General features: G+C 46.8%; 1 protein-coding gene across 2 annotated transcripts in view; it reads right to left on the reverse strand.

Moving 5' to 3' along the window:
* LOC112235473 (retinoic acid receptor gamma-A) overlaps positions 1-14,355 on the reverse strand; it is a 113,279-nt gene that overhangs the window by 7,601 nt on the left and 91,323 nt on the right. For both annotated transcript variants that reach the window (XM_042299624.1, XM_042299625.1), the window contains 2 exons: positions 5,777-5,925; positions 5,001-5,142 (listed from right to left, as the gene is read on the reverse strand). In XM_042299624.1, coding sequence (XP_042155558.1) covers positions 5,001-5,142; positions 5,777-5,925 — 291 coding nt within the window. The remainder of the gene's footprint in view (positions 1-5,000; positions 5,143-5,776; positions 5,926-14,355) is intronic.

The raw sequence follows: 14,355 nt of genomic DNA on the forward strand, positions 1-14,355 counted from the left end.
TAAGGTACTGACCTGTATATATAACCACTCCAGTACCCCTGCACATTGAATAAGGTACTGACCTGTATATATAACCACTCCAGTATCCCTGCACATTGAGTAAGGTACTTACACTGACCTGTATATATAACCACTCCAGTACCCCTGCACATTGAATAAGGTACTGACCTGTATATATAACCACTCCAGTACCCCTGCACACTGACTAAGGTACTTACACTGACCTGTATATATAACCACTCCAGCACCCCTGCACATTGAGTAAGGTTCTGACCTGTATATATAACCACTCCAGTACCCCTGCACATTGACTAAGGTACTGACCTGTATATATAACCACTCCAGTACCCCTGCACATTGAGTAAGATACTGACCTGTATATATAACCACTCCAGTACCCCTGCACATTGAGTAAGATACTGACCTGTATATATAACCACTCCAGTACCCCTGCACATTGAGTAAGGTACTGACCTGTATATATAACCACTCCAGTACCCCTTCACATTGAATAAGGTACTGACCTGTATATATAACCACTCCAGTACCCCTGCACATTGAGTAAGATACTGACACTGACCTGTATATATAACCACTCCAGTACCCCTGCACATGCACATTGAGTAAGGTACTGACCTGTATATATAACCACTCCAGTACCCCTGCACATTGAGTAAGATACTGACTGACCACTGTACCCCTGCACATTGATATAAGATACTGACAGTACCCCTGCACATTGAGTAAGGTATTACACTGACCTGTATATATAACCACTCCAGTACCCCCTGCACATTGAATAAGGTACTGACCTGTATATATAACCCTCCAGTACCCTTCACATTGAATAAGGTACATTGACTGCACAGGTACTTGTATATATAACCCCTCCAGTACCCCTGCACATTGAGTAAGGTACTGACCTGTATATATAACCACTCCAGTACCCCTGCACATTGACTAAGTTACTGACTTGTATATATAACCACTCCAGTACCCCTGCACATTGAGTAAGGTACTGACCTGTATATATAACCACTCCAGTACCCCTGCACATTGAGTAAGGTACTGACACTGACCTGTATATATAACCACTCCAGTATCCCTGCACATTGAATAAGGTACTGGTACTGACCTGTATATACAACCACTCCAGTATCCCTGCACATTGAATAAGGTACTGGTACTGACCTGTATATATATCCACTCCAGTATCCCTGCACATTGAATACGGTACTGGTACTGACCTGTATATATAACCACTCCAGTACCCCTGCACATTGAATACGTTACTGGTACTGACCTGTATCTATAACCACTCCAGTATCCCTGCACATTGAATAAGGTACTGGTACTGACCTGTATATACAACCACTCCAGTATCCCTGCACATTGAATAAGGTACTGGTACTGACCTGTATATATATCCACTCCAGTATCCCTGCACATTGAATACGGTACTGGTACTGAACTGTATATATAACCACTCCAGTACCCCTGCACATTGAATAAGGTACTGACACTGACCTGTATATACAACCACTCCAGTACCCCTGCACATTGAATAAGGTACTGGTACTGACCTGTATATACAACCACTCCAGTACCCCTGCACATTGAATAAGGTACTGGTACTGACCTGTATATACAACCACTCCAGTACCCCTGCACATTGAATAAGGTACTGGTACTGACAAACACTGTATATAGTAAGGTACAAACACTCCAGTACCCCTGCACATTGAGTAAGGTACTGACCTGTATATATAACCACTCCAGTACCCATGCACATTGAGTAAGATACTGACACTGACCTGTATATATAACCACTCCAGTACCCCTGCACATTGAGTAAGATACTGACACTGACCTGTATATATAACCACTCCAGTACACCTGCACATTGAGTAAGATACTGACACTGACCTGTATATACCTGTATATACTTGCATTCTCTTTCTTTTACTCACATCGTAGTTCTTGTGTGGTTTTTATTTAAATTTTCGATTGTATTTTCTATTATTATCTATATTATTATTATCTATATTATCATTATTATTATCTATATTTTCATTATCTATTTTATATATATTATTATTATCTATATTATTATTATCTATATAATCTCCATTATCATGATCTATATTATCATTAACTACATTATTATTATTATCTATATTATTATCTATATTATCATTTGTATCTATATTATTATTATGATCTATATTATTTTGATCTATATTACCAAATCAAATCAAATGTATTTATATAGCCCTTCGTACATCAGCTGATATCTCAAAGTGCTGTACAGAAACCCAGCCTAAAACCCCAAACAGCAAGCAATGCAGGTGTAGAAGCACGGTGGCTAGGAAAAACTCCCTAGAAAGGCCAAAACCTAGGAAGAAACCTAGAGAGGAACCAGGCTATGTGGCGTGGCCAGTCCTCTTCTGACTGTGCCGGGTGGAGATTATAACAGAACATGGCCAAGATGTTCATTATCTATATTACTATTATCTATATTATTATTATTATCATCTATATTATCTATATTATTATTATCTATATTATCTATATTATTTGTATCTATATTATTATTCTTTATATTATCTATATCATTATCTATAGTACTAAAATCTATATTATTATCTATATTATTATTATCTATATTATCATTACTATCTATATTATTATTATCTATATCATTACTATCTATCACTGAATTGTTGGGAAAGAGGTCTCAAGGTAAGAATTTCACTGTTCTGTTTTACACCTGTTGTATCCTGTGCACGGGGCGAAAAAACTTTGACACTTGAAACTTGAGTTAACCCTCCCTCCCTCCCTCCCTCCCTCCCTCCCTCCCTCCCTCCCTCCCTCCCTCCCTCCCTCCCTCCCTCCCTCCCTCCCTCCCTCCCTCCCTCCCTCCCTCCCCCTCCCTCCCTCCCTCCTCCCCTCCCTCCCTCCTCCCATTCTTTCCTTCCTCTCAGGATATCCAGAAATAGCAGAGGGACAATGTGATCTCAGTCCTGACACACATCCCACACAAACATTACACCTATATACATGTCCCATGGGCAAACTGCCTGCCACTCACTCACACACACTGTTACACTCACATCACTTACAATCCCTGAAAGTAGAGCCCTGTGTGGCTGAAAGTGCTACAGCTTCTGTCTTTGTCACAACAGAAGTATCAGTTGGTGCCAACTCATTCACCACTGAGATGACAGTGTGAATTAAACATGGAAGGTGTTGGCAATGTGAGGGTGTGTTGAGAGTGAGATGACTGATGAAACAGGAAGACAGAGGCTGTATCACAAATGGCACCCTATGCCCATAGGGCTATGGTGAAAAGTAGTGCACTATATAGGGAATAGGGTGCCATTTGGGACTTAAGCAGACTCATTTTGGTAACATGGTTAGTCATAAGGTTGGTACTGTGCCCAGTCTTTCCAAATCACGACCCTGCTGTTTCTCCTCATACTTCCTCTTAGGTCAGTGGTCACCAACCTTTTCTGAGTCCAGATCACTTTCTGAGTCAAAATGCTAGCCGAGATCTTACCGCTCAGATTTATTTTTTTAACATGACCTAAACACGTAAGCCTATGCATCATTAACCAATTAAAACAGTGCTGTGAGGTTTATGCAATGGTAAGTCTGAGAGTGTTTTCACATATAGTCCTCTTTACGATAACCTATCTCAGTCCTCTTAAAAGTGAACTCTGGGGTGAAAAAGCTGAAGAACTCAGTTCTCTTTGTATTCACACTGCCCTTGCCTTTGAATGAGGACTCAACACTTTTTTTTATTCCCATCAAATATGTCTCACACTATTCCAACCCCACAATTGAATAAACAGTTTATGAAGCTCTCTTAGCCTACAGATCACATCTTACAAACAAACAATCAAAACCAGCAATCAGAACTGAACTCCATATACACTACAATTCATCCCATCCCACATCCCTCATCCCATCCCACATCCCGCAGCCCCTCTTACGTCTCTCATCCCATCCCACATCCCTCATCCCCTATTACGTCTCTCATTCCATCCCAAATCCCTCATCTCATCCCACATCCCTCTTCGTCTCTTACATCATCCCATCCCACATCCCTCATCTCATCCCACATCCCTCAGCCCCTCTTACGTCTCTCATCCCATCCCACATCCCTCATCCCATCCCACATCCCCCTCATTCCATCCCACATCCCTTAGCCCCTCTTACGTCTCTCATCCCATCCCACATCCCTCATCCCATCCCACATCCCATCCCACATCCCTCAGCCCCTCTTACGTTTCTCATCCCATCCCACATCCCTCAACCCATCCCACATCCCTCAGCCCGTCTTACGTCTCTCATCCCATCCCACATCCCTCAGCCCTCATCCCATCCCACATCCCTCAGCCCCTCTTATGTCTCTCATCCCATCCCTCATCCCACCCCACATCCCTCATCCCATCCCACATCCCTCAGCCCCTCTTACGTCTCTCATCCCATCCCACATCCCTCATCCCATCCCTCATCCCATCCCACATCCCATCCCACATCCCTCAGCCCCTCTTATCCTCGTCTCCCTCATCCCATCCCACATCCCTCATCCCATCCCATCCCTCATCCCATCCCACATCCCTCAGCCCGTCCCTCTTACGTCTCTCATCCCATCCCACATCCCTCATCCCTCATCCCATCCCACATCCTCATCCCATCCCACATCCCTCAGCCCCTCTTATGTCTCTCATCCCATCCCACATCCCTCATCCCATCCCACATCCCACCCCACATCCCTCATCCCATCCCACATCCCTCAGCCCCTCTTACGTCTCTCATCCCATCCCACATCCCTCATCCCATCACACATCCCTCATCCCATCCCTCATCCCATCCCACATCCCTCATCCCATCCCACATCCCACATCCCTCATCCCATTCCTCATCCCATCCCACATCCCATCCCACATCCCTCATCCCATCCCACATCCCTCAGCCCCTCTTACGTCTCTCACCTTCCTTGGACATGCCGACCTCAAAGCACTTCTGCAGTCGGCAGTACTGGCAGCGGTTCCTGGTGACCTTGTTGATCTGGCAGTTCTTGTCTCGGTGGCAGGTGTACACCATGTTCTTCTGGATACTGCGTCGGAAGAAGCCCTGGAGACATCAACAGACATCAAATATATATATATATATAGATATAGATAGATTGGAGAAATAGAGATAGAGAGAGCAAGCGAGAGAGAGAGAGAATGAGAGTGTGCGAGCGAGAGAGAGAGAGAGAGAGAAAGAGAGAGAGAGGAGAGATGGAGAGAGAGCGATAGGAAGAGAGAGAGAGAGAGAGAGAGAGAGAGAGAGAGAAAGAGAGAGAAAAAAAAAAGAGGGAAAAAAGAACAGATTAAATACTATATAGGGAGTGACATTGTAACGGTCACACACTGAGAAATTAACAGAGAGAATTATTATGAAATATGGTTGAATGGAATAGAATGAACGACATTGTAACGGTCACGTATCCGGCTGCTTTATTTCAACCTTTCATGCCTGTCCATTTTTCAAATTCACAACAGAAACATTTAGTATGTTTTGTACTGTTATGATTTCCTCATCCAGGATTCTTTATGTTACATTATTATGGTAATGTCTCAAAATCATGATCTTCTATACTTTTACTTTTATGTCTCACACTTAGTTTTTTTTTGTGTGTGTCTTGTCAGTGTTAAGTTTGAGTTTTGTCTGTGTATTTGTAGTGATGATGAGGAAGATGAAGATGAAGCAGGGGCTTCCTCACCTTGCAGCCCTCACATGAGCTGACTCCGTAATGGTATCCAGAGGACTTGTCCTGGCACACGAAGCAGGGTTTGTAAATGCGTGGTGGGGGAGGTGGAGAGGGAGAGCTGGGGACCATCTCCTCAGAGCTGGTGCTCTGGGTTTCCACCGCTACAGAGAGAAGAGTAAAGAGGTTTATTTGTTGATTGATTTTATCACGTTTTAGCTTGCAGTCGAATAGAGTTATTAGCGAGCCTTTATGGTGCAGTTTCATTCACTCATGCTAAGGTTAGAACACACCAATTAAAGACAGGCGAGAAGTTTTCGCTGACTATTGGTGGGGAGAAGACTGACATTTTACATTTAGGGTTTGTGTGTCAGGGGGTGCAGATGCTCTTATCCAGAGCGACTTACAGTTCTGCATTCATCTTAAGACAGCAAGGTGGGACAACCATATCACTGGCATAGAAAGTACACTTTTCCTCAATAAAGTAGATAGCAAACTCAGAGCAGGTAGGAGGTAGGAGGTAGGAGAGGAAAGAGTCACTGTTAGTTCACTAAAGGCTTTTCATTTATATTTATTTAGGATGGGGTGCGAGGGGGGTGCTGTGGGATTTTTTTGGATACACTTTGAAGAGGTAGGGTTTCAAATGTTTTCAGAAGATGGGCAAGGACTCTGCCCCCCTCTGAGCAGGGCCCTCAGGTCACAGATCAGAGATTAGTGTGCCTTTTAGAGCTGGGAGGGGCTCAGATTGACAGAGGTAAAGAAAACAAACAGTTTAACAGCAGGCAGATAACTGCCAATAAGTGGAGGCGTAATTGATTAGATTGACAGATCTCAGTCTCTGATAAGGACTGGTAGCTGAATGGGCAGGGCTGTTGCAGCAGCTAGGGATTCCTCAGTCATTCCAAAACAGCCTACTGACTGACTCACTGAGACCGGCATCCACTTAACACAACCTCAGGACAAATCTAGCACACACCTGACAAGGTAGCTAAGGTGTAAGGAGATGAGAGACCAAAATGTAGAAAGACATCTCACTGCTGCAGACTGCAGACTTCTGCCAACCCTGTTCAAACCCAGTCATACAAGCTGATTGTCGTACCACTGACGTCACAAGCTCCTGATGTTCTAAATAAGGTCATTGTGCACTGAGCTATGCCTTGTATGGATTCCATAAGCCATAAGCCACACACTCACACAGGAGCACAAAACACAACATGCACACCGGCGCGCATACGCATTACATACCCACACACACCAGGCCCTCAAACATGCTAGTTAACATTGCAAACTCTCAGTACGAGACACACCCCTCCCTAATAACACTTCTTTCAACTTTCACGCCCCGGTCGCCCCTCAAACTTCAACCTCCAAATTTCTCCAGCCCCAGCCTCCAAAACACACCACCCCCTGACACACAAACCCCATTTTCTCTTGTTTCCTGGCCCTAAATTCCTCAGCTAGGCCCTGTCAGGGTTTAATAGTGGGCCAGGCTTATGAACTGGCCTATAAAGGCAGTCTCATAGCTGGCCAGGCCTTTATTAGGATTCAGTCACCTTGGGCAGCTATTCACACCAGCAGCTGTAGGCCCAGGCCTGTAAAAAAGCAGCACCAATCATAAAATAAAAATCAGGGAGGCTAAAATTCTAATCTTAACTGCCCACACCACCCCCTAGCACCTTCAATGGAAACCACAGGGCTAGCCTAAACTACCTAAACTATACCCCACCGCCTCCTCGGTCCCCCTTTCCACCTCTAGTCCCACTTCCCTCTGCGGTCCCCCTTCCCTCCTCCAGTCCCCCTTCCCTCCGCAGTCCCCCTTCCCTCCTCCAGTTCCCCTTCCCTCCTCCAGTCCCCCTTCCCTCCTCCAGTTCCCCTTCCCTCCTCCAGTCCCCTTCCCTCCTCCAGTCTCCCTTCCCTCCTCCAGTCCCCCTTCCCTCCTCCAGTCCCCCTTTCCACCTCTAGTCCCCCTTCCCTCCTCCAGTCTTCCTTCCCTCCTCCAGTCCCCATTCCCTCCTCCAGTTCCCCTTCTCTCCTCCAGTCCCCCTTCCCTCCTCCAGTCCCCCTTCCCTCCTCCAGTCCCCCTTCCCTCCTCCAGTCCCCCTTCCCTCCTCCAGTCCCCCTTCCCTCCTCCAGTCCCCCTTTCCACCTCTAGTCCCCCTTCCCTCCTCCAGTCTTCCTTCCCTCCTCCAGTCCCCCTTCCCTCCTCCAGTTCCCCTTCTCTCCTCCAGTCCCCCTTCCCTCCTCCAGTCCCCCTTTCCTCCTCCAGTCCCCCTTCCCTCCTCCAGTCCCCATTCCCTCCTCCAGTTCCCCTTCTCTCCTCCAGTCCCCCTTCCCTCCTCCAGTCCCCCTTCCCTCCTCCAGTCCCCCTTCCCTCCTCCAGTCCCCCTTTCCACCTCTAGTCCCCCTTCCCTCCTCCAGTCTTCCTTCCCTCCTCCAGTCCCCATTCCCTCCTCCAGTTCCCCTTCTCTCCTCCAGTCCCCCTTCCCTCCTCAATTCCCCTTCCCTCCTCCAGTCTTCCTTCCCTCCTCAGTCCACCTTCCCTCCTCCAGTCTTCCTTCCCTCCTCAGTCCCCATTCCCTCCTCCAGTTCCCCTTCCCTCCTCCAGTCTTCCTTCCCTCCTCAGTCCCCCTTCCCTCTGCGGTCCCCCTTCCCTCCTCCAGTCCCCCTTCCCTCCAGTCCCCCTTCCCTCCTCCAGTTCCCCTTCCCTCCTCCAGTCCCCCTTCCCTCCTCCAGTTCCCCTTCCCTCCTCCAGTCCCCCTTCCCTCCTCCAGTCCCCCTTCCCTCCTCCAGTCCCCCTTCCCTCCTCCAGTCCCCCTTTCCACCTCTAGTCCCCCTTCCCTCCTCCAGTCTTCCTTCCCTCCTCCAGTCCCCATTCCCTCCTCCAGTTCCCCTTCTCTCCTCCAGTCCCCCTTCCCTCCTCCAGTCCCCCTTCCCTCCTCCAGTCCCCCTTCCCTCCTCCAGTCCCCTTCCCTCCTCCAGTCCCCCTTCCCTCCTCCAGTCCCCCTTTCCACCTCTAGTCCCCCTTCCCTCCTCCAGTCTTCCTTCCCTCCTCCAGTCCCCATTCCCTCCTCCAGTCCCCCTTCTCTCCTCCAGTCCCCCTTCCCTCCTCCAGTCCCCCTTTCCACCTCTAGTCCCCCTTCCCTCCTCCAGTCTTCCTTCCCTCCTCCAGTCCCCATTCCCTCCTCCAGTTCCCCTTCTCTCCTCCAGTCCCCCTTCCCTCCTCCAGTCCCCCTTCCCTCCTCCAGTCCCCTTCCCTCCTCCAGTCCCCATTCCCTCTTCCAGTTCCCCTTCTCTCCTCCAGTCCCCCTTCCCTCCTCCAGTCCCCCTTCCCTCCTCCAGTCCCCCTTCCCTCCTCCAGTCCCCCTTTCCACCTCTAGTCCCCCTTCCCTCCTCCAGTCTTCCTTCCCTCCTCCAGTCCCCATTCCCTCCTCCAGTTCCCCTTCTCTCCTCCAGTTCCCCTTCCCTCCTCAATTCCCCTTCCCTCCTCCAGTCTTCCTTCCCTCCTCAGTCCACCTTCCCTCCTCCAGTCTTCCTTCCCTCCTCAGTCCCCATTCCCTCCTCCAGTTCCCCTTCCCTCCTCCAGTCTTCCTTCCCTCCTCAGTCCCCCTTCCCTCCTCCAGTCTTCCTTCCCTCCTCCAGTCCCCACTCCCTCCTCCAGTCCCCATTCCCTCCTCCAGTCTTCCTTCCCTCCTCCAGTCCCCCTTCCCTCCTCCAGTCTTCCTTCCCTCCTCCAGTCCCCCTTCCCTCCTCCAGTCTTCCTTCCCTCCTCCAGTCCCCCTTCCCTCCTCCAGTCTTCCTTCCCTCCTCAGTCCCCCTTCCCTCCTTCAGTCTTCCTTCCCTCCTCCAGTCCCCCTTCCCTCCTCCAGTTCCCCTTCCCTCCTCAGTCCCCCTTCCCTCCTCCAGTCTTCGTTCCCTCCGCCAGTCCCCCTCCCCTCCTTCAGTCTTCGTTCCCTCCGCCAGTTACCCTTCCCTCCTCCAGTCTTCCTTCCCTCCTCAGTCCCCCTTCCCTCCTCCAGTTCCCCTTCTTTCCTCCAGTCCCCCTTCCCTCCACAGCCCCCTTCTCTCCTCCAGTTCCCCTTCCCTCCTCCAGTTCCCCTTCTCTCCTCCAGTTCCCCTTCCCTCCTCCAGTCTTCCTTCCCTCCTCAGTCCCCCTTCCCTCCTCAGTCCCCCTTCCCTCCTCCAGTCCCCCTTCCCTCCTCAGTCCCCCTTCCCTCCTCATTCCCCCTTCCCTCCTCCAGTCCCCCTTCCCTCCTCCAGTCCCCCTTCCCTCCTCCAGTCCCCCTTCCCTCCTCAGTCCCCTTTCCCTCCTCAGTCCCCCTTCCCTTCCCTCCTCAGTCCCTTCCCTCCTCAGTCGCCCTTCCCTTCCCTCCTCAGTCCCCCTTCCCTCCTCAGTCCCCCTTCCCTCCTCAGTCCCCCTTCCCTCCTCAGTTCCCCTTCCCTCCTCAGTCCTCCTTCCCTTCACTGCTCAGTCCCCCTTCCCTTCACTCCTCAGTCCCCCTTCCCTCCTCAGTTCCCCTTCCCTCCTCAGTCCCCCTTCCCTTTCCTCCTCAGTCCCCCTTCCCTTCTCTCCTCTCCCATTTCCCTCCTCTTCTCTCACACCCTGGGCTCAAACCAAACCACCAGCTTGCCTTTTGACAACTACTACTGCTACTACAACAACTCCTCCTACTACTACTACTACTACTACTACCACCACTGCTACTACTACTACTACTATTACTACTACTACCACCACCACCACTACTACTACTGCTACTACTACTACTACTACTATTACTACTACTACCAACACTACTACTACTGCTACTACTATTACTACTACTACCACCACTACTACTACTGCTACTACTATTACTACTATTACTATTACTACTACTACCACCACTACTACTACTGCTACTACAACAACTCCTCCTACTACTACTGCTACTACTATTACTACTACTACCACCACTACTACTACTACTACTACTACTGCTACTACTATTACTACTACTACCACCACTACTACTACTGCTACTACTACTATTACTACTACTACCACCACTACTACTACTGCTACTACTACTACTACCACCACTATTACTACTGCTACTGCTAGTACTACCACAATTAGTACTAGTGCTACTACTACTACTACTACTGCTACCACCACTACTACTACTACTGCTACCACAACAACTACTGCTACTCCTACTTCTACTCCTACTGCTACTACTTCTCCTGCTACTCCTACTGACACTACTACCACCACTACTCCTACTGCTACTACCACTACTACTACTGCTACTACCACTACTACCACTAGTACTACTGCTACTCCTACTGCTACTACCTCTGCTACTACTACCACCACTACTACTACTACTTCTACCACTACTACTACTACTACTTCAACAACTCCTCCTCCTCCTCCTCCTACTAGTACTACTGCTACTACTACCACCACCACTACTACTGCTACTACTACTACTACTACTACTGCTACTACCACTACTACAACTACTGCTACCACTACTACTACTACTACTACAACAACTCCTCCTCCTTCTACTACTGCTACTACTACCACCAACACCACCACTACTACTACTACTACTACTACTACTACTCCCACTACTACTAATACTACTACAACAACAACAACAACTCCTCCTACAACTACTTCTACGCCTATTGCTACTACTACTCCTACTACTACTACTACAACAACTCCTCCTACTACTACTGCTACTGCTACTACTACCACCACCACTACTACTACTACTACTTCTCCTACTATTACTACTACTTCTCCTACTACTACTACTACTACTACTACTACTACTACTACTACTACTACTACTGCTACTACTACCACCACCACTACTACTACAACTTCTGCTACCACGACTACTACTACTTCTTCTACTCCTACTACTACCACCTCTACTACTACTACTACTCCTACTGCTACTACTACCACCACTACTCCTACTACCACTACCACTAGTACTACTGCTACTCCTACTGCTACTACCTCTGCTACTACTACCACCACTACTACTACAACTTCTACCACTACTACTACTACTACTACAACAACTCCTCCTCCTCCTCCTCCTACTAGTACTACTGCTACTACTACCACCACCACTACTACCTCTGCTACTACTACTACTACTACTACTGCTACTACCACTACTACAACTACTGCTACCACTACTACTACTACTACTACTACAACAACTCCTCCTCCTTCTACTACTGCTACTACTGCTACTACTACCACCACTACTACTGCTACTACTACCACCAACACCACTACTACTACTACTACTACTACTAGTACTCCCACTACTACAACAACAACAACAACTCCTACAACTACTGCTACGCCTACTGCTACTACTACTCCTACTACTACTACTACTACAACAACTCCTCCTACTACTACTGCTACTGCTACTACTACCACCACCACTACTACTACTTCTCCTACTATTACTACTACTTCTCCTACTACTACTACTACTACCACTACTACTACAACTTCTGCTACCACGACTACTACTACTTCTCCTACCTCTACTACTACTACTACTACTACTACTGCTACTACTATTACTACCACTACCACTTCTACTGCTGCTACTACAACAACTCCTCATACTACTGCTACTACTACTCCTACTACTTCTCCTACTACTACTACTACTACTACTGCTACTACTACCACCACTAATACTACTACTGCTACCAACACTACTACTACTTCTCCTCCTACTACTACTGCTACCACCACCACCACTACTACTACTACTGCTACTCCTACTGCTACTACTACCACCACTACTACTACTACTGCTACCACGACTACTACTACTTCTCCTACTCCTACTACTACTATTACTACTACTGCTACCACTTCTACTACTGCTACTACAACTCCTCATACTATTGCTACTACTACTACTACTACTACTACAATGACTCCTACTACTGCTACTATTACTGCTACTTCTACTACTACTTACTCCTGCTCATTCTACTACTACTACTATTACTGCTACTGCTACTACTACTGCTGCTGCTACTACTACTACTACTACTGCTACTGCTACTACTACTCCTACTGCTGCTACTACTACTGCTGCTACTACTGCTGCTACTACTACTACTCCTACTATTACTACTATTACTACTATTACTACTGCTACTACTACTACTACTGCTACTATTACTGCTACTACTAATACTACTGTTACTACTACTACTATTGCTCCTACTACTGCTACTATTACTGCTACTACTACTATTACTACTACTCCTACTACTATTACTACCACTACAACTATTACTCATACTACTACTCCTACTGCTACTACTACTACTACTACTACTATAACTATTACTACTACTACTACTACTACTACTACTACTCCTACAACTGCTACTACTGCTACTACTACTACTCATACTGCTACGACTATTACTACCACCACTACTGCTACTACAACTATTACTACTACTACTACTACTCCTACTGCTACTACTATTACTACCACCACTACTACTACTACTACTACTATTACGCCAACTCCTACTCCTACTACTACTACTGCTACTACTACTGCTACTACTATTACGACAACTCCTACTACTACTACTATTACTACTACGACAACTCCTACTACTACTACTACTGCTACTATTACTGCTACTGCTACTACTATTACTACCACATCTACTACTACTACTACTAATACCACTACTATTACTACTACTCCTGCTAGAGATAATCATTGACGATACTGACAACAATATGACAGCTATCTGACACTTACTGCTTTCTGTTCAACATTTTTTCACATCAAACGATATTCAAATTCCTTTGCTTAAATTCAACATATCTTACTGCTGCTAATACTGCAGCTACTGCAACTAGATTATCATTGATGATAAACAGCACTGATACAGTATGGAATCTGAGAGCCATTTGACCACTTAATGCAAATAATATTTTTTTATATACATTTTACATCAAACTATATTGTAATTCCTTTGCCTAAATCCATTAAAAACCTATTTGACCTTAATGATACTGCTGCTGCTGATACTGGAACTAATCATTGATGATAAGTACAGCAGCAATATGTTATTGAATTGGAGAGCCATTTGTCACTAGCTGCTTACTGTCAAGCGTATGCTTTTCTTATACATTTTCATATCAAACTAACCGTATTCTAAGTCTACAGCCTAAATTCCTAAATGTCTAACAGCTTCATTGTGCTTGAGGAAAATGTGTTTTAGATCAGTCTCAGGAACAGTCCCAATACTGAAGTAACAAATCAACCTCTCTACTCTAACCATTCCTTAAAACAGATGACTGTGTCTGTGACCCAAATGGACACCTTTTCCCTATTGTGCACTACTTTGGACCAGAGCCCTATGGGCCCAGGTCAAAAACGGTGCTCTAAATAGGGAATAGGGTGCTATTTGGTATGCACACTGCTTCTGCAGCAGTTCATCTCATATGTATATATTGTATTTTATACCATCTATTGCATCATGCCTATGCCGCTCGGTCATCGCTCATCCATATATTTATGTGT

The sequence above is a fragment of the Oncorhynchus tshawytscha genome, linkage group LG16 (genome assembly GCF_018296145.1).
Source record: "Oncorhynchus tshawytscha isolate Ot180627B linkage group LG16, Otsh_v2.0, whole genome shotgun sequence".
Lineage (NCBI taxonomy): Eukaryota > Metazoa > Chordata > Actinopteri > Salmoniformes > Salmonidae > Oncorhynchus > Oncorhynchus tshawytscha.